At 37.1% G+C, this 21,392-nt stretch overlaps 1 protein-coding gene across 10 annotated transcripts in view; it reads left to right on the top strand.

The window, feature by feature from the left end:
* ASPH (aspartate beta-hydroxylase) overlaps positions 1 to 21,392 on the top strand; it is a 224,123-nt gene that overhangs the window by 32,773 nt on the left and 169,958 nt on the right. For 4 of the 10 annotated variants that reach the window (XM_045049889.1, XM_045049886.1, XM_045049887.1 and 1 more), the window contains exons 2-4: positions 7,530 to 7,679; positions 9,404 to 9,448; positions 11,312 to 11,380. In XM_045049889.1, the coding sequence (XP_044905824.1) occupies positions 7,530 to 7,679; positions 9,404 to 9,448; positions 11,312 to 11,380 (264 nt within the window). Of the gene's footprint in view, positions 1 to 1,377; positions 1,683 to 7,529; positions 7,680 to 9,403; positions 9,449 to 11,311; positions 11,381 to 21,392 lie in introns of those variants that run through there. The other 6 variants (XM_045049890.1, XM_023248216.2, XM_023248214.2 and 3 more) reach the window with 4 other exon arrangements.

Here is a 21,392-nt window from a genome sequence, read left to right as displayed (position 1 = left end):
GGGCTTGTGCATGTGTCCCAACTGATTCATTGGAAACGTGTCGCGTGGATGAATTCAACAAACACTTGCATGCCTGGTTTAATGCCAAGACGCATTCTAAAGGCAAGGAAATTGAGGCCCCCAAGTTTGATGTTTTCCCCAAGTCAAAGTCAGTGAGGAAGCCAGGAATCGAATCCGGGTTTCTTAAGTCTGAAATGGGCTACCTACCATGTGAGTATAGTGGCTTGGTTTCCTGTGGCCCCAGGACAGGTCTCTTGTCACTCTTCCTCTCTCTGAAAACAACAAAAGAAAACCTCCGAAATATTTGTCAAATAAATTTGTATGGTGGCGGGTCTTCTTAATTCCCTGTCAACAACTGATTCACTATCATGTAACATTTTAGCACTCACTCACTTTAGCAGGACGGATCTTTGAGGAAATGGCTCTTGGTCAGAGGACACCTGGGACGCTCAGCAGTTTTGTTCAGTTGCCCTGATGCCTTGTTCACTCTTTTCAGCTCTTGGCCATCAAATATTGGTACCCTAGGCGACTGACTCCTCTTTAGAACATTTAAATGTTTAATTTGCTTGTGAAGCATTCAGTTTGGCTGGAAAAAAAAAATTAAACCCTCATAAATAAAGGTTGCCGCCTTGCTCTCGATGCTATTTGTGCTAAATTAATTTAATGTACTAATCAGAGTTCTGATGAATTCTGTGAACCGCTAATTTTAAATCAGTGAATAGATGGTAGCAACTTTGGGCTGGTTTTACTTCCCAGAAGGGACTATGTGGAGTTGGGATTGGAAAGAAGTGGAAAAAATCGGAAGACAGTTGCACACTCTCTTTCCAGTATTTTCTCTGAGGTCCTGTTTCCTGGATCACTGTTGCCACGCTTCAGGGTTCCTTCTTTCCCTGCCTGCTCCCTTCCAGCCTATTGGCCCTCCCTCTCCACCATTCCTCCCCTGCCTATCTTCCCTCCATGCTTTCATTCCCAGCTCCTTCTCCCTTCTTCTCTGGGGAAATACGGTTTTTTTTGTTGTTTGTTTGTTTTGTTTTGTTTTTTTACTTTTGCTGCATTAGGAATTAGACTTGGAATGATCATACCTGTGAATCAGAATTCTAGAGCATTAATTAATTTCTTACCGTCTAGTTTTCTGTTTCATTCAAACAAACTAAGTAATGGTCTTTCCATGTAGGCATTTGATGAGACCCTGAAGGGCCAGATCAAGCTGGTTTCGGCATGGGGCCACATGGGCCAGCAAGGCCTGTTTCAGTTTTGAATGATTTAGTCCTTGGGCTAAAACCATTTGAGACTGACTCCAAGAAAACAGAACTGGCAACACACTCTGTTCCATTGCATTTTGTCCAGCATGCATAATTTTTTTAAGGTTTGGAGTTGGGAGACAGCACCAGCCGAGAAAGGAATCCCGTAAGTGGGAGAAAGGCTGTCGCATTGTTAGGAGAGCATTTCAGCCTGAGTGATTAGCGGTATTTGGCCATGAGGAAGGGGCCTCTAAAAATAACTGCTGAGCAGAGTTTGCAGTCAGGTCCAATTTCAGTTCTAGAGGCCTTGCCCGTGGAACAGTTGGCCAGTCTGAAGCTCTGTAGGGAAGGGCACTTGGCGTGCGTGATACCTGCTGATAGCTCTGATTTTTGTCTTCCATATATACTCTTCATGGATTGAAGAAACCAAAATGGCTGAAGGTAAAGGTACATTTTTATTGTTTGGGTTAAAAGTGGTTTGGGATCTAGCTGACAGCTTTTAGCTTTATTTTCAGTTGTGCACCTTTAAAATAGTTTTGACTGTTCGACTGCGTTTTCTACATCTTTTCTATTTAGAACTCCTGGAGACATCACCTTTTCATGGTAGTTTAATTTTGCCTGGAGTAATCTGTCCTTGATCTGAATATGTTTTGGTGTCTTAGAATACCTTTTAGTATATTAGATTATATATTTGTAAAAGCAGAAACCACATTTTAAAAACTTCAGAAAAATGTACAAGCAGTCTTCTTTGGTCTTATAATTACAGTAAATTCAAAGAATTGTGTGTAGTTAGATTTAGATCTCATATGACATTATAGGAAATCTAAGGCATGTGTAAGTCTTGTATTAGTGAGCACACTTAGTTGGTGCAGGCAGAGCTTGACTCAGGCTTTACCATGTGTGGAAACTGACCTAATTTTTGTGAAGCGGGTGATAAATGCAAAGTAGAGATGCTAGTGTTTTATTTTGTATTTAAACTGAATCATTAGCTTCAAGGGTTCTTAAATAATGTGTTGAATTTACATTTTTGTATATTTGTTTTTACTTTAGTTTGTGAGTTAAGAATGTCTTTCCATTTAGTTGAAAGCAAGCTACATTAGCTCGTTATGTTTTTGTTTTTCAAATTGATTTGGACTTTTTATTTATATATGTTCATTTGTCACATTAGGTAACCCTAGCAGAGTGGTAAGAGCCACCGCAGTCCTGCTGTGGCACATACATTCACAAACAGAACCCCATCTCAAGACCCCAGATTTCTGTAACCTTCCCGTCCCAGCTCATTATGTCAAAATTTTATTTATGGAAAAAAAAAAAAGACATATTAAGACACCAAGACAGCTCCCAACTCTCAGCTGCCTAAGTGGCCACTGGAAGGAGTCTATTATTAGTATGGAGAATATGGATATCTTTACTTTGAACACTGTTTTAAATAAATGGTTAGAATGGGTCACCTGACTATTCTGATGAAGTACCTCATCCAGCCATGAAGAAGAATATGAAATATGTATCTTTAGTTCTTTTAGAAGACATTTCTCCCTGTTTCTGTGGTGATTACATAATCTGCATGGTTAGGTAAAATCAGCTGGTACTTCTGACCCACATTTACCAGTTCTTGGCTTCCAAAAGGTGATGCTTTGTAACATAAAAAAAATAATCAGTTTGATGAGTTGCTTGACAGGTTTTATGTTTTTTTTTTTAAACTTTAAATGTGTGGGGCTTATGTATAAATTTATGAAATCATCAGCATAATGCTAAGCAAAACTTGGACATGGTTGATTTGTAATCCAGTTTGTTGTAATCCAGTTAAGTGACTGACTGACCCCTGTTCAGGTGCTGGGGCATGTCTTATTTTCTTTTTCCTCAAATGAACAATAAAATTTACGTATGGTCCCTAGCCCACGTTTTGTAGACACACATTTCATTGCTCGCTGTGGTAATTTTCTGTGTTTGGTAGTAAGAACAGTGTTCTGATTTGGAGGTCATTACTTTTGGTGGGTCAGTGTGGAAGAAAATGAATCCCACAGTTCTTGCCATATTCTTAACCTCCATTAACAAAATCTTGACTAATCCCTGGGACTACAGGTGGAATCATGAGTCAGAAAATGAAATGAACACTCTCAGATTTATTCTGATCTTAGAAAATAGGGTTGACTACTAGAAATAGCTTTGGGACAGAGTGCTGATTTCAGGTCTCTTTAAGGTGTTTCTCTTGAAGTGTTTATCTTACTGTGTTTATTTCAGTTCATTGGACAGAAACTAATCTGCCCTTTGGGACTAGGTACGCCATATTTCCAAAGTGACATATCAAGGGAGTATTACTTGGTGTCAGTTAAAACATTCTCCTAACGAAGATGTCCTGGGAAAGACTCCTTTTTATAATTTGCTGTTTGTTCCTTTATGGAATTAGTAAATATTAACCGTAATAGTAACAATTTATTTGACATTATGAAGGATGGATAAAATATTGCTAATAATTTCATATTCTAGCTAAGTAACATTTACCCTTTTTTTCACATTTATCTCTTTTAAAGTGATTAATCTGCTTGATAAACAGTATCTTAAATGAAAAATCTAAGATTTATTGTACATTTTTTGCATTCTTTTTTTTCCCAACATTTATTTATTTTTGAGAGAGAGAGAGACAGAGTGTGAGCAGAGGGGCAGAGAGAGAGAAGCAGGCTTCAGGCTCTGAGCTGTCAGCATGGAGCCCGACACGGGGATCCAACCCACAAACTGTGAGATCATGACCTCAGCCAAAGTCGGACGCTTAACTGACTGAGCCGCCCAGGCACCCCCATTTTTTGCATTCTTAAACAGTTCGAAATATTATTTTAATGACAGACTCAATTTGATGGTCATTATTCCCTTGTTCGTAAGATTGTTTTAAGGACAGTTCAAGGGGAATAGCCCCCTGCCATGTATTCTTCTCAAATTCTTTATCTTGCTGCTGGTTTTCATACCTCCTACAGGCCTGCCTTCCATCAGCACTGTTGGTTTCTAATTTCTTTGAGCACTTTGTTGCTTTGACTCCGGTGAGGTTGTCTGTAAAGTATATTCTTTAGTTTTTTGCAGTAAGTTAGGAAACGTGATCGAAGTTGTTAGCCTCATTTCTAAAACAAATGTAAACGGTCTGTAGATAAAGTATGTTCTTTACTGTGTTTGGCTCCCCCTCCCCCCCATCCCTTAGCTCTGCTGTGGTGCACGCATTTATATGATTTTTTTAAAAACACTTTTTGCACTTTTACTTATATTTAGTGTTGCAGGTCAGTAACTTAGATGAGTATTTGCTGAATTAACTTGGTTAAGTGATACTTTAGTTTTGAGAATCTTAGAAATTTTCCTTCATTTCTGCTTTAAGAAAGAGAAATGGACATAGAATTGATCTTTGAATTCAAGTAATTATTTTATTTCATTAACAATTTCATTACAAACTCATTTTAAATTATAAATCTGTATTTGGCAGTAAATGGGTATTTCAGAAGGCATTTTTCTTATTATAATTAGTATTCTATATAAATGAGAGTATATGTGCATATATTTGTATGAATATAGAAATAAAAAGTTTTTTTATACAGCATTAAAAAAATTTTTTTTAATGTTTATTTACTTTTGAGAGAGAGAGGAAGAGAGAGAGACAGAGTATGAGTGGGTATAGGGCAGAGAAAGGGAGACACAGAATCTGAAGCAGGTTCCAGGTTCTGAGCTGCCAGCACAGAGCCCGACATGGGGCTCCAACCCATGAACCATGAAATCATGACTTGAGCCAAAGCTGGACGCCCAACCAACTGAGCCATCCAGGTACCCCTATACAGCATTAAAAATGTCTTCATGGGGCTCTTGGGCGGCTCAGTTGGTTAAGCGTCTGACTTCTGCTCAGGTCATGATCTCATGGTTTGTGAGTTCAAACCCCACATTGGGCTCTGTGCTGATGACAGCTTAGAGGCTGGAACCTGCTTTGGATTCTGTGTCTCCCTCTCTCTGCCCCTTCCCTGTTCATGGTCTGTCTGTCTGTCTCTCTCTCTCTCTCTCTCTCTCTCTCTCTCTTTCTCAAATATAAACATTATTTTTTTTTTGAAAAGTCTTCATATGTATAGAAGTTTAATAAACACACAACACTGCTGGTGTATCTATGGTACTCCTCTGTCCTCACTTTTTTCTCTTATTTTTTAAAATTTTAGTGATGCTCTATATTGTTCAGTAATATCAGAAATCACCATTTTCACCCACCAACATTTCTGAAGTTTTCACACAGTCTCCCCCTCCCATGGCTGTGTTCAGGTAATGAAACAGGAAAGCCTGTTTTAAGTGCATTTAATATGTAGCATTATAATCTATGCCCGGAGAGAATTTGAAAAAGTATACATTATGTTTTTAGATAGCCAGCTTTTAGGAGACTTCTAATAATCATATAAGAAATAGTAGATGGTCATATGTTATTTGGTAAGTATTCTTTTGTGAATTCACCATATGATTATAAATCTGGTCCTAATGTTAAAGAACATAAGAAAAGAAAATTGACTTTTTTTTTAAGAATGGCATTTGTCTTATTTAGTCATAATTTTACATAATTAAATATGGATATCTAGAAAAAATATATGTATTTGAGTGTGTATACACACATACACTCTCACTTTCTCAGACTGATTTAGTTTTTGTGGCCCCTTTTGAAAAGTTGATCTAGTGGTTTATTTAAAAAAAATTATCCTTTTAATAAGATTTTCATTTCATTTTTTTTCTTCTAGAAGATTTGGCAGTATATTCTTGATTTGAGCCATTGGAAAACTACTACCAGCATTCTTTAATGAGAGTTGGATTTAGGAATCAGGAAGCAGGTTCTAGATTAGAGCTAGTGTGGTTTTTTTGTTTTGTTTTTTGGTTTTTTTTGAAATCCTGTAATTTGGTTCACCCGTATGGATCAAGGAACTCAGGACCGTGGAAGTCAGATTTAATTCCTAGCTCTACCCAACTTGTCCTGGTGAATCATTTGAACTTTTTTCTATAAAACAGCGTTGATTATTCCGGTCCTTACCCCCCGTGGTTCTGAACCAGGCATCACCCTTGTAGGGTCGTTGGCGGTGCTTTTGTTTGTCATAATCACTGGGAGCTCCTTACCTTTGGGACCCAAGGAAACCAGGGATGCCAGCTGCCCAGCAGTGTGAGGCACAATTGCACAGGATAAAGAATTGCTCTTTACAGACATCCAGAAATGCCCTCTCGAGATACACTGACAAGACCTCTGTGAGAGTCACATGCAGTTGTGCGCGTGGAAGCCCTTTAAAATGTATGACCCGCGTGCCACAAAGAGAAGACAGTGTCCTGCTCTACTACCTGGTTGAACTTTTCCTTTTCTCAAGGGCATATGGGAATACGACCTATCCTTTTCATAGTATTTACTATGTTCCTTTGTCAGAGAAATTTGAATACCGTGGTCCTTTCTTTCAAGGACAGTGTTGTCCATTTTCTCTCAGTGTCACTTGACTGTCATGTTTTGTTTGTTTGTTTACTTTGGGCTGTAAGAATATTTCCAAAAGAGAAGGTGTATTTAACACACAAGATGTGATACATGACACTCAACGGACAGAGTTGACAAAGCTGTTTCCTGCATTGAGACCGATTGGATTGTGCATGATGAGCCTTTTCCTGCTTCCTTAGACCCCAGTGGATCTTGTCACAGAGGGGGACTAATTGTACTATTTTGCTTCCCTTCTTCCTTGACCTCTCTTTGCTCTAAGTCTTGTTTCTTCTTCTGTCCTTTTCTGGATAAGAATATGGAGCCATTGTGGGGGGAGATATTTTCTGTGACCATTAAGAGGCGTTTTAAGATTCTACAGACACCAAGTGGGTCAGAGAAAAGGATTTGGCTACATTTCTATAGGATTTCATGAAATTGTTGATAGGCACTGAACTTTAGGGGAGGTTATATTTAGGTGGTTTGGGTAAAGAACTTGAAGGAAGGTATACATATTATATGTATTGCACATAATATAATACACATGTTATATCACATTTTATTTTTAAAAAATTGTCAGCCAACGAGTAGTTTATTTCTTTCATTACTTCTAAGTCAGAGTTTTACATATGTGGTGTTGGGTCTAAACAGAATCTTTTCTGTTTCAAAATCTTCATTTTACATAACATGTTCTGAGAATTTGAGTGAAAACTGTTTTTGAAATGATTTACCAATGTAAACACTTTCAAATTACTGGAGAAATAATTCAGGAAAAAGAGGTGTTTAATAAAGTGTCATCTTGTATAATGACATTGTTCATCTGTTTTATTTTTAAACAGATACAAAGCATGGAGGACATAAAAATGGGAGGAAAGGAGGACTTTCTGGAAGTTCATTTTTCACATGGTTTATGGTCATTGCATTGCTGGGAGTCTGGACATCAGTAGCTGTCGTCTGGTTTGATCTTGTTGATTATGAGGAAGTTTTAGGTAAGAATTTTGGTATCATTTCTTTTGTGAATTTGTAAAAGCATAAAAGACATTCTTTAGTAATCTTAAAGATTTGTCATTATTTGGGGGCATACTCTTAATTTCTGTAGGCTTTCACTTGTTCTCAACAGGGTGGGAATACAAGGGGATGTTAGCAGGGTTACCTGGGAGTAATGACTTTTCAGCTTCTTTGAACATGAGCTGCAGTTAAAAAAAAAAGGCTTTATACTGTATGTATATCCCACAGAAAAGTTTTATCAAATAGCACTTAACTCTTAGGAAATGGAGTATTCTCATTTTTATTCATCATGTTAGGAGTTTTAAGTATTCATGAGCCACTGAATTTATTTCAGGACCCAATTTGCAAGACCCTTCCTTAGAAAGCATTTTGAAGCATACCCCTTCTTCTTTTTGGAATGAATGTGTGTGTGTGTGTGTGTGTGCGCGCGCGTGTGTGTGTGCGCGCACGTGTGTATGTATTGGTGCTGGGATGGGTTGTATGTGTGTGTAGGTGTTGGGATAGGAGTGTGTATATGTATGTAGGTATTGGGATAAAGGTATGTATGTGTAGGTATTGGGATAGGGGATAGAGGTATGTGTGTAGGTGTTGGGATGGGGGTGTGTCTGTGTAAGTGTTGGGATAAGGGTGCGTGTGTGTTGTAGGTGGTGAGGTGGGGTGTGTCTGTATGTGTAGGTGTTGCCATAAAGGTGTGTCTGTGCTGTATAGGTGCCGGGATAGGGATGCGTGTGTGTGTGTAAGTGCTGAGATTGGTGTGTGTGCATGTGCGTGTAGGTGTTGGGATAGGGGTGTGCATGTGTGTGTAGGTGTGCATGTGTTAGGTACTGTCTGCTGTTGTAGTTGTCATGTTATTTCAGATAGTTGTCTTCCTTTCTCCTGATTTTTCCTTTTCTCTCCCAATAATCACTGCAGTTCATGACTTTTTACATTAATGATTCATTACCATTTGTAGAGTCATACTCCTTGTTTTTTTTTCTGCCTCATGAAGTCTTTTTTTAAATTGAAATAAAATTTACATAACATAAAATTCAATATTGTTGATATGTGAAAATGTACAGTTTACTGGCAGTGTACAGGTTACTAGTATACTTTCTGCATCTGTGATTTGCTTATTCTCGATATTTCGTATACAATCCTACATTTTGCATTCAGCATACTGTTTTCAAGGTTCACTACTTACTCCATTTTATGGCTGAATAATATTCCATTGTATGGAAACACACCACATTTTGCTTATCCAGTCATCAGTGATGCACCTTTGGGTTGTTTCCACTTTTTGGTTATTGTAAGTGGTCTTCCTCTTTAATAATCCAGTGAAAAATGTGGACCCTGTCACTGAAAACAAATCCCGTGCTGTTCTATATGTAGCAGGTTGCATAGAAAATCCCCTCTCTTCCATAAAGCCTTCTGCTTTAGATGTGAGATTATAGTCATCTTTCTGGGGGAAAAAAGGCAAAACATGCTTATGTGTAATTTCCCTTTGGTTGAAGCTTTTCATTGTGATTAAAGCAGAGTGTCTCTGGATAGACTGTGAGAGTAATAGAGGAAGAAGTTTAGTTTGGAGACAAACTGCTGAGTACATCTGTGCTTTTGTTGACGTACTATGGTATATTGCTAGGGAACATCTATTAAACAAGCGAAGAGATTTAAAATTATTATACGTTTAAGAGCAAGTAACAATTTTCATGTTTTTACATGCATGCAGCCAAAGCAAAGGACTTCCGTTATAACTTATCAGAGGTACTTCAAGGTAGGCCTTTGGAGATGCATTTTAAGTCTACTTGTGATATCTCTAAAACGTCATCCTTATTTTATTAACTTAGTTGTCACATGCATCAGAGAATATAAGTGGTAGGACCAATTTCCCCCTTTAACTTTGTCAGAAAGTATGGTATTTTCTATCTTTTTTTTTTTAATGTTTATTTATTTTTGATAGAACACAAGGGGGGAGGAGAAGAGAGAGAGGGAAACACAGAATCCGAAGCAGGCTCCAGTCTCTGAGCTGTCAGCACAGATCGCTCGAACCCACAGACCATGAGATCATGACCCGAGCTGAAGTCGGACGCCCAACCGACTGAGCCACCCAGGCGCCCTGATATTTTGTCTTTTTAATGTTACTTGAGCTCTGTGCTATAGATTGCCTCAACGTGCAGACCGGTGGTTTCTATTTTCTTAGTAATGGAAACGATACTGCCTTATCTGTCCATCACTACTATTACTATTATTATTATTATCACCATCATTTCTAATGTGTTTTCTAAACCAGACTTCTACATGGCAAGTTAACTAGTTCCCTAAGTAGAACGAAGGCTCTGGGAGGGTAAAGATTGATCACAGCCACTTTCCTCCAAAAGTTCTGCCTGCTCTTAGGCAATGTTTTAATTTACTTTTTATTAAAGAGATAACAGTACTACAAACTGATGTTTTAGTACTAATGCTGTATTTGTGGTTGTTGTTTAAAATATTTCCATACGTTATGTCTCTTCACAGCCATTATCCTATAATGAGTTATAAATCATGTTGATTTTAGGACGTTTTTTAGGGTTGAATGTATCCGACTCATATTTGAAGTGCTAAGCGTAGCAGTGCTCCTAGATAATGAAGCCTTAAGATACATATTTATTCTGCTTGAACAGGAAAGGCTCTGGTTCTGTTGTCTTCTCAAGTTGTGGTTTAATCCTTTTTTTTTTTTTTTTTCTTTAATAGATAGCTAGTGCTAGTTAAGTTTTAGGTGAGATAATTAAGTTTTCCTTTGATTTCAGAAAGCCGGTTTTACATACTTTATTTCCAGAAGTGTTTAAGGTTGAGTCATGATATTTCTGTTGTAAATCATTATTTTATAAAATATAAAATTAATTGCCCTCTTATTTTCAGTATTTATACTTGATATTAATAAATATTAATTATATTTAGTCTTTATTTGACGTTTGGCGGGTGTTCCTTTTGTTTTGAATATTGATGGTGGTGGGAACTTTCCTACTTTATTTTTTTTCTTTTCTTTTTTTTCAACGTTTTTATTTATTTTTGGGACAGAGAGAGACAGAGCATGAACGGGGGAGGGGCAGAGAGAGAGGGAGACACAGAATCGGAAACAGGCTCCAGGCTTCGAGCCATCAGCCCAGAGCCTGACGCGGGGCTCGAACTCACGGACCGTGAGATCGTGACCTGGCTGAAGTCGGACGCCTAACCGACTGCGCCACCCAGGTGCCCCGGAACTTTCCTACTTTAGATGCATTAAATTTCATGTTAGAAACACCTCAAGAATGTTTCTTATATATGTTGAAAATTTTGCCTAAAATCTTTTTTAGTAGCGTAATAAAATTCTTCTGAAAGGATTAAAGCAGACACTATTAAAACTTTAAAGAAAATATTTTATCTCAGTTATATTTCTTAGATTGTTAGCCAGACAGTTCCTGAATCTTTAAGAGAATTGCCTGTCACTTACTTGTAGGTAAGGTATTCAGTTAGGATCTTCAGGATTTTCAGGATTCAGAGAGCAAAGAATTGCATTGATCGGTAACATTTATGGCTAATGTTCAGGCCTGCAGTAAGTGGTAATGCCTTATCAAACGTTTCTCCTTTCTTCCCGTCCATCTTTTCCTCCCCTTTGCAGGAAAACTGGGAGTCTATGATGCTGATGGTGATGGAGATTTTGATGTGGATGATGCCAAAGTTTTATTAGGCAAGTAGATTCTTTACTTTCTGCTGGAAACAAAACAATATGTTTGCCTTAATAATATCTATGTCAGTCGTACACATTTTATGGAAGATATTTTCCCAATTTAATTGTATATTTCATTCTTACTGATGTGTTGATGGCTTGTTTTTCCATGGACTTACGTTTCAATTTACTTTTATAGGTGGATAAGGTATAGCTCTCGCACGTAATATTTTTATAAGCATAATAATTTCATATCTGTTTTCAGATTTAAATCACTTCATATTCTGAACTTAATATTTGAGCATATAGTAAACGTCCTAGCCTGTTTTCAGATATGGTAATTATAGCCATTCATTATCATCAGTTGACATAATTCACTTCCATTTGAAAATGTAAGTTTCTAAAGACTTACATAAATTCATTTTGAAATAAAATAGTGGTACTAAACATTTTAAAGTGTCCTATGCATATTTTAAAGGTAACATTAAAATATGAACCAGTAGTTTTTGGCTGGGTTTCTTTATTTTAGAAATCTTGAAACTTTCTCTTTCTATCTCTAGAATTACCTGTCTTTTATCATTGAGATATTTCTTGTAATATATAAATATGTGATATTCCCTCATTTGTTTTATTTAAAAAAAAATTTTTTTTAACGTTTATTTATTTTTGAGACAGAGAGAGAGAGAGAGAGAGAGAGAGCATGAACGGGGGAGGGGCAGAGAGAGAGGGAGACACAGAATCCGAAGCAGGCTCCAGGCTCTGGGCCATCAGCCCAGAGCCCGACGCGGGGCTCGAACTCACGGACCGCGAGATCGTGACCTGGCTGAAATCGGACGCTTAACCGACTGAGCCACCCAGGCGCCCCCCCTCATTTGTTTTAAAATGCTGCCTTCCTAGAAAGGAAGGTGCTAATTTTAATATTTTATATAATCTGGCCTGGTGAGATGTGTGTTTCTGCTTGTGAAACAGCATTGCCTCCTTTGCTTTACTATGTAGTGTTACATGTATTAAAATTTTATATACTCAATTATTTAGAAAAATTTCAGATAAGACATGGTATTGTACACTATGTTTGCCAGAGTATTAGTGCAAAGAAATTCATCTTAGACACACAGTTTTGTGTCTATTTTGTGGATATGAAAAAAAATGAGAGGATATCACATTTGTAACCAATGGTCAATCTTAACTTCCTTATAAAACAGTAACTTCTAAATATGAAAAAGAAAGGTATAGTTGTGACTAAGTGTAATTTAGCTTCCTAATTTTGACCTTAGTTTATGTTTGCTTATTACCGCTCAGTGAGAATTAGGTTTGCTGCTTGCCAGTGGAAGCTTACTATCCATGAAGTTTTTTCTCTGTCTTAACCTTAATGGAATTTTCTATTATTTTGTTATTACCTATCTAAATTTTTCTATGAATATGGTAAATCCTCAGAAGACTATAATCCAGGACATGTAAAAGAAGTAAAATATATTGAATTTAACATATGGAATGATGCTAATTTGCTTGCCTATAAATGGTTTATTATTCCATTATATTACTTTAAACGATGGGTTCTGAGTAGTGAAGCTTTTTCATTTTAAAGATAACTTCATGTGGGCCATGTTTCCTCATTTTTAGAGATAATATTACTTCCATCTGCTACATTTTGTTGGGTTTTTTGGGGGGAGGGCTGGAAATCAGCTATGTGGTTTGTCAGGGAATATCAACTATTAAATATTAAAATATATTATTTCGCCTATAGAACACACTGATTCCTATAGCAAATACATTAATAACTTGATTTTTAGTATTTTAGTTTGCAAGAGTTTATGTCCTGTAATGTTTTTAAGCAACCATTAAGAGGTTAATTCATTGTAACTTAGAACATTGCCATTTACAGTAGACATATATGTGGTATGGGCAAATTATAACTTGTTCCTTTTATAAAAATTGTATATTTGGAGGTAGAACCAAATTTGGTGAATCTCAGCGTTCATTTTGGTCATTTGACTATTAAATGCACAAAGGCTAAGATAAACTATCTTACCATATAAATGTCCTAATTCACAGTTAGCCTGTGGCTTCACAGTTAGCTGAAACAAACCAGAAGTGAGCAGTCTGGCTCACTTATGTCCTCGGACCCTATTTCTGTAGTGATTGAATTCTCTGCATGAAATACAAGCTTGACTGGAATTGAATTTTGTAACTGAAGTTCTTTTTTAGTTGGTGAGGTTATCGTAGCTTAGTTGTACCTCTGTTACTGGCAGGTCGTTTGAAAACGAGAGCCTGGTGAATTCTTTGGTTACGGAGTCATTAATGGGCTCTGTATGTTCAGGGAAAGGTATTGGGGTGGGGGGAGCAAATTCAGTGAGTGTGTATCCCAAAATAAACCAGACTTGTTGGGTACATTCTCACTGGAGAGACTGCTCAAGGTATGGGCTTTGGATTAAGGCACAGGGAAACCAGAGGGACAGACGTAGGTAGGAAGCTGGAGATAAGGGAGAGCTTGGCTTGTAGATATAGTAACAGTTGAGATATGCTGAACTTTCGTAGGGTTGGCCTTTCTTTCATAAGTATTTCTTTCTGCACTCTTAAATCTGCGTGTATCTAAATGTTATCAATTTGAGGAAATGTACCCATTCATATTTACATTTCACATTTTAAGATTTGGTTTTTCTTGTGGAATATAAAGAGAGAATGAAATATGTGTGGGTAAATCAAGATATTCTGGACAGCCATCATTAATCTCACTTCATTGTTTCTGGCCATGGCCCTTATGATATACTTCGAACATATTCAGCCTGTTTACATACTTCCTACTTCTGTGGCCAAATTACTTAAAATAACGTATCTTTGATAATGGTTTGGATTATTGAAGACTACATTGTTGGACATTGTATTCTCTGAAAACTTGTTTCCTGAATAAAATTAACAGGAAAATGATCCAAGGACTAAATGCCTAGAGTAGCATCATCGTAGAGTAACACTATCTAAGGATTACGCGATTGTCCTTTTGTCCGTGACTAGCACCTAGCTGGCACCACATCAGGCATGGCTGGGGAACAAAAAGGAACACCGTCCACAATTCCTAGAGCCTTGATAAGCTTTTGTAGACCGGATGCATCCGTGAGTGAACTGGATCTTGTCCACTCAAAGGCATTCGCCTCCGCCCTTGGGTTCAGGCCTGCTCTCAGAGGCTGAGGAATTATATCCCCAGAATATTTCCCTTTTTCTCCTTGAAGTAGTATTTTTGTCTTAAGAACCACAGGAAGGTTGCATACTTGAGTCATAGTTTTGTCCAGATACTTCTGCATATTTGTTGAACACTTCAGCCTGTCATACTGAAGTTTTATAATTTATAAGTTTTATAATTTATATTTGATACTTGGAAGTACTAGTATTTGAAAATGGAGAAAAAGAAACATGATTATGTGAATATACAGCTGTAGTATTTTAAGGCAAGAAGAAGAAACAATGTTACTCCCACAGAGATTTGAATGGGAAATACAGACCTCCTCGGTTCATAGCCCTTGTCAACTGTTAAGTTCAGCGGAAAACATTCTAGTTGTACCAACAAGTAGTTTAAATACCAGAATACTGCAATTTGTTTTCTCCTACCCCCCATACGCAAAGAATGATATGATGTAGCTCTTCTGTGGACCAGAGTGGGGGAAATACACTGTATACTTTAATATTTATACCAGGTGTCTTATTGTCGTAGCTTAGCTGCCAGTATTGATTGCTGGCGGTTATGCCACATGGAGAAAGTTTGACTTGTCCAAGCCTGACCTACTCAGTGAGGTGGTTATAATCTGAAAAGCTCTAAAGTCATGGATGTTCACATTCTTTACAGCCGAAGCCCTTTACCCTGTGGTTTGTTTTTTTTTTTTTTTCTTCTTCACAATTATGGGTTTTGTTATATATGGCTTGGCAGTATTGGTGGATTTTTATATTTACTGGGTCCAGAGATGTTTCTTACCCAAAGCCAGTTCTTCACAGGAAAAACCTATGATATATACTTTGCTTTCTTTCCATTTCGATGGCCTGTTTTGGGACTAATACTTAAACGAAACAAAACAACAACAACAAAAACAGGAGCCAGGGCCTTTGCAGTAGAAGCTTATTTCTTAGGCGTATGGAAAGAGAACCTTGGAATATTCCTCTTAGCAAATGACTGACTGGGACCTGGATCAAATTTAATATTGGTAAGCAGAGTGAATTATGATTAATAACTGACTCTTACCCTTGGTCAGAATTACAGGACCATGAGTCAGTAGCCAGAACACTGTAAATCACAGCTAACATCTTACTGTGTTAAACTTCAAGTTGATTATCTGATATAATTTGAATACATGTACATGTCTATCCGTGGATGCTATCGACAGTAATCTTGGGAGTCATGTAATTCCAGAGTTTCTAAAGTTAACTCTGGGTCCAAGGGGAAAAGTGTGAGGAAATGAACCTTTTTATTTTCTTGCAATGAATATGTACTGATATATGTAAATGCTTGTATAATCAACTCTCGATAATATCTGGTTGGTAACTCCGCAAACGTGGAGGTTGGTCAGAAGTATCTATCTTTTTACCCTCATAGTTCTTTCATTTGTTCTTCCACTGACATTAATCAATTGATTTTGGCTGAGGCAATTTTGTGTTTCGGGGCTCTAGATTCTCTACTGAGACAAAGGCAAACCTGGTTAGGGGCTGGTAGGAATGGCGAGGATTGGTCGAATTGGACCTTTCCTGTGGTACATATGATTGAGAGTTGATTGTAAGGTGTGCATCTTAATCAGCCTCTTTATTTTCCAAAATACCTTTTCCATAAACTTCTGTGACCATGATGCACATCCTTTTTGAGATCGCTCTTCCTCAACTTCTTTTTTCCACCTAACTGCTCTCCTTATTTTCTCTTTCTCTCTTCCTTTATTCTTATGTAGGCCTGACCAAAGATGGCAGTAATGAAAATATTGATTCTCTTGAGGAAGTCCTTAATATTTTAGCAGAGGAGAGTTCAGATTGGTTTTATGGTTTCCTCTCATTTCTCTATGATATAATGACTCCTTTTGAAATGCTAGAAGAAGAAGAAGAAGAAAGTGAAACCGCAGATGGTGTTGATGGTACGTCACAGAACGAAGGGGTTCAGGGCAAGACTTGTGTCATTTTGGATTTACATAACCAGTAACTTTGATTCAGGGACTGAAGTCATTGGCTTATGAAAACCCGAAGCAGTCTCCTGTTTCTTTCTTTCCTTTGCTCACCCAGGGCTTAACGCGCAGTGGGGCAGCTGTGATCAAACAGTAAAAGGCAACCACGTGATCTCTCTCCCCAGTACAGCTCCTAGCTAGTCCCTTGCTCGGCTCCCCCACCTCTAGAGAAGAAAGTGGCACCCCTCATTCTTGTAGTAGTCTACAAAGTGCATCCACGATGTTGTTCTTGGTGGTATAATTGGTTTCTGTATCGTTTTGTTGCAACTTATGTATTCACTGAACTAAATTGAGAAGGCTTAATGGCAAATTGTTTTGTGATTAACCCTTGATGCTTGTCTTTCTAACACACTATTAATGGAGATGGTTATAATTCACTTGATTATAAAAATGTTTCTGGCATGATTCATACATTAAATGCTTCTCTGTAATTAATATGACTGGTGTGCAAAGTGATGGTTCTTTAAAAAGCTGATTTTCTTTATTGTAATTTGTTTAGGTTAACTGATTTGTCAGATAGGATAATACAAATTTCAGTGTAAAATTCTGTATTAACGGTGCTTTTAAAATAATTTGAAAATAAGCCCATGTTTTTGCCTTAGGGTAGTGAAATTACTGTATTCAGATAGCCGTATGTCTGAATATTTCTGTACAAAAGCAAAATTTATTTTTAATTTTATTTCCAAGTTACATCCAGAGGAAGAAATTTGTATTTTTTTTAAGTAGGCATATTACTACACAAGAGGGAAAATGTGAATATGTATCTTAAATAATGTTGTACATATTAAAACTATTCATCCTAAATAAGTCTTTTTCCATTTTTTTCCCTGTATTTCCTTATTAAGTGACTATCAACTTCAGCTTAGGTAAAATATGGTTTTTAGATTTATAAATTAAATTTACTAAAGTAATTCTTTTCAGGAGAATGATTTTTTTTGCCATTAGAAAACCTTGAAAACATTTTTAATCAGTTTATTTAAAATGAATTTGCTTCAGTAATAGTAAAAGCAATTGTATTAACTGTATATGACATGCATTTCATAAAATGAGACTTTATGTGTATCCTTACTGCTTGAAAGCGATTAGGACCTCTGGTTTCTGTTACCTTTTAGGGAGTGGTGTTTCATGTGTTTAAATCTCTTTGAGCTTAGCTTAGCTCTCTGTGAAACTTAGCTTTGATTACTCATTGAGCTTAAAATTTGAATAGGTTTCTATTTTTGAACATTTATGTAGCTATAGTAATTTCTCCTTTTCAAATATTCATTCCTTTTTTTTTTTTTTGTATTTAACCAAATTGCTTTCGGTAAGGTAGATAAGTCACCCATTTTTTTTTTCCAGAGGGGAACTTGACAAATTTGGTTTCTCAGCTGGAAATCACAGTTGGAGGCTATTTAGGTATTTATAAGTATGCAGCTCAGCTCAGCAATAGCCGGAAGGTAAAAGTTTGAAATCAGAACACAGGAAGCACATCAGCTTCCCCTTTACCCACCGCTCACATGTGTCAGAAAAAACCTGCAACTTGTTAATCTTAAAAAGCATTATTTTAAAGCTACTTTTGCATGTGGATGCGCATGTTGTACATGGGACAGTGATCTCCTGAAGCTTACGTGGCTATTAAAACTCTAGTCTGTCCTTCCCTAATTATTCAGGGAATATGATTTTGTTAATGATTCTGACAGTGGAAATTTTCTGATTTTGAAATGTTAATATCCTGGAACACATGAGTGTGATTTTAATAATGTTCTTTTTGAAAGTTTATGCAGTCTTTGTCCATTTTGATTGTGTCTTCCGCTTTGGATTTGAGTACGGTGAAATGTCAAAATTCATTAGGTTTAAATTCGAAATAATCTTATGCCTCATGCTTAATGAAATTCATGTAGCCAGACATCTAAGATGTATTTTTTAAAGCAGTCATGCTTTAAAGCAGTCATGTTTCAGTGTTCATTACTACTAACTCTAGAAGATGTGTGATTAGTTTGAGAAGTAAATTAATTAAATTTGTGTGTTAAAAATGTTTGGAATCATTAATTTCTCATCAGGATCTTTTTTTTTTTTGTGCCGTGATAATGATACTAATGCACGTTTTATGTACAGAAATTAATTATGCTTTATTTTTGTAAGTGAAAAATAAGTGAGGTAATAATTTTCTATTTTTCCAGTACCCTGTCTAGTCACCCCTTTTGAAAAGTCTCTGATCAAGGTTAAACAGGGAGCTGGTGAACCCCTGACTTCTGTGACTTCCTTCAACTTGTGGCTAAGTCTTGTTTTGGTGAGAAAAAATAAAGTTGTTTGCAAAACAAGTGTAGCGTATTTTGAAGCTGATCAAAATTACTTCACTTAAATTTTTTGTATTGTATTTGTTATAAATTTTAATTTTTCTAAGGATTTATTGTATAATTTTTTTGTTTCATAGTATAAATATTTTCCTAGCTTTATGTGTTTTAAGCTTAGGAACTTACTTAAAAAGGCAAAATTGTATTCTGTACATTGGAATCTTTATTTGTAGTCATGCAATTTTAAGTTGTATCGTATTTACTCTGCTTTTCTCGGTTCGAACAACCAGAGGAACGTCGCGGAATGTGCTCTGTGTTCAGATGTAGCCTTGTGACCTTAGAACTGCGGAGTCGGGTTCGCTGGTGTTTGGCTTAAAAACCAAGCAGTGGCACTCTGGGGATTTCTTTTCTGCATTGTAGCTTCTTTTAGTCCCAGTTTTCTCTGGGACATGAGTGGTGGGGCGTAAGGCAGTTGGAGAACTATCTTGTGGGTGCTGTCTTGTTAAATCCCTAAAGCCTAGCTGCCAGCTGCCTGCCTGGGAGAATCAGGTAGATGCCCCAGACACAATGGAATGCTGGGTGATGGTGCTTTTTCATCTTGTACTCGATTCTTTATTCTAGGAATTACCCACCTGCCTCATAGAGCTGTATCCAGACATGTAAGCACAACTTCTCTGCTTGAATTCTGGTGTGTACGTACTTACTTACAGTTTGAATACAATGTTTCCTTTCTACCCTGATAAAGCTTTGGAGAATTCTCAAAAGCAGCTAAAGGCATTGGCAGTTATTCTTAATTTGAGTGATCACTTGGTAGCTGCACCTTTTGGTGATTGATATTCATGATCCTTTCTAAATGAGATCCTGGTCTGTGAAATAAATAGTTCTCTGTGATTTGGGCTGTGGAATTTTCTTTGATTACAACGCATATTTGGAGCATTTTCATGAAATTCACTGACTCAGACTTTATTATACAAGTCGACTGATAGAATTGTATGCCAAATTCTGTGCCTCTGATACTTGTTGTTAGTTGCATAACCAAGTAATACATAGGAATAGATATTAACTAGATTGTGAGCTCCTTAAAGTTAGGAATCAGGTCGTAGGCTTCATTTGAATCCCTCTTCAAAGCTGAAGCCAACATATGACATTTATTAAATATTTACTGGGGTTATTAGTCTTGATGAGTGATAACCTCAAGAGTTACTCATTGCATAACGAAATACTGAGGTGTTTTTTTTTTTTCTTTTTTCGAAACCAGCTTAAATAAGTGAAAAGATTATTGGACTCCTTTTTTTCCCCAAGAGAAGTGCCATTATGAATTCCATACAGTAAACCTGTGCTAACTGAGGTCTAAGGTGAGCTTTCCCATGTCTCATAGGTTTGGTTTTGAGTTTGCATCTTCATTCAGACTTTCCGTCTCTGGATATAATCCCTTCCTAAACTTTTAGTCATTCCGTTCTCTTCTGTTCTGATCTTCCCTTCCCCGCTTACCACAGAGCATTGGAAGGTTTGTAGCTTGCTTTTTTCAAAAATGCCTGTGATAATACTGTTACGACATCTATTTGAAAATAGAAAAGAAATTGGTGTAGTGTCCTGGCATTAGCTGAACTAGGTAGGCATCCATTCTAGAGCAACAGTTCTGCATAGCTCAGAGAACTTAGGCATTTGGGCCTTTTTTTTTCTCTCTCTCTCTGTGGTCAGCATTGAAATAAATTGTGATGTTTTGGTATGGGGAGGAGGAAGATGAAAAACTAAAGCTCAGGGTGACTCACAGGTCTCACCAGGGGCCATGGGAGTGGCTGAAGAGACCCAAGTACAAAGCGATTCCCAGCTTACCAAGTGTATGGTCATGTCTCCGAAAACCTGTAGTAGCTACTTGGGTTTCTGTAATGGAGCCAGTCTTCTAAAATTATGTCTGTTGCATGTGGTGGAACCAACCATTGGCTTAATGATTCAGCATGTTAATTTGATACAGAACATTTCATCTTGAAAATGTGTGTGGGATAGTGGCTCTGAGGCAGTTGCCAAAATAACATTAATTACTTTTAGGCAACTCATGTTCTAAGGAAAGAACATAAGACCTGCTTTTTAAAACTTGCTGTTCAAAAATTCTCAAATAGTTAACAGAGCTATTTACAGTAATTACCTTGAAAACCGTCAGACTTTTAGGGGCGCCTGGGTAGCTCAGTCGGTTAAGTGTCTGACTTCAGTTCAGGGCATGATCTCGCGGTCTCTGAGTTCGAGCCCCGCATCAGGTTCTGTGCTGACAGCTCAGAGCCTGGAGCCTACTTCAGATTCTGTGTCTCCTTCTCTCTCTGCCCCTCCCCCGCTTGTGCTCTGTCTCTCTCTCTCTCAAAAATAAATAAACGTTAAAAAAGATTAAAAAGAAAACATCACAGTAACCGTAAAGGCAAAAGGAAGTAAAGAACATGGTGATTATTTATTCTTTGCCATTTTCTTTGACTACAACCACATCCTGATGCTTTTTTGATGACTGCTTTCATTTGGAATGTATTCTATCAACAAAACAAATTTTCATCCAAATGAGTTACAGAATACCAGAATGCTTCCTTT

The sequence above is a fragment of the Felis catus genome, chromosome F2, assembly GCF_018350175.1.
Source record: "Felis catus isolate Fca126 chromosome F2, F.catus_Fca126_mat1.0, whole genome shotgun sequence".
Lineage (NCBI taxonomy): Eukaryota > Metazoa > Chordata > Mammalia > Carnivora > Felidae > Felis > Felis catus.
The sequence above is the reverse complement of the archived record's forward strand: the minus strand, read 5'-3'. Positions and strand labels throughout refer to the sequence as shown.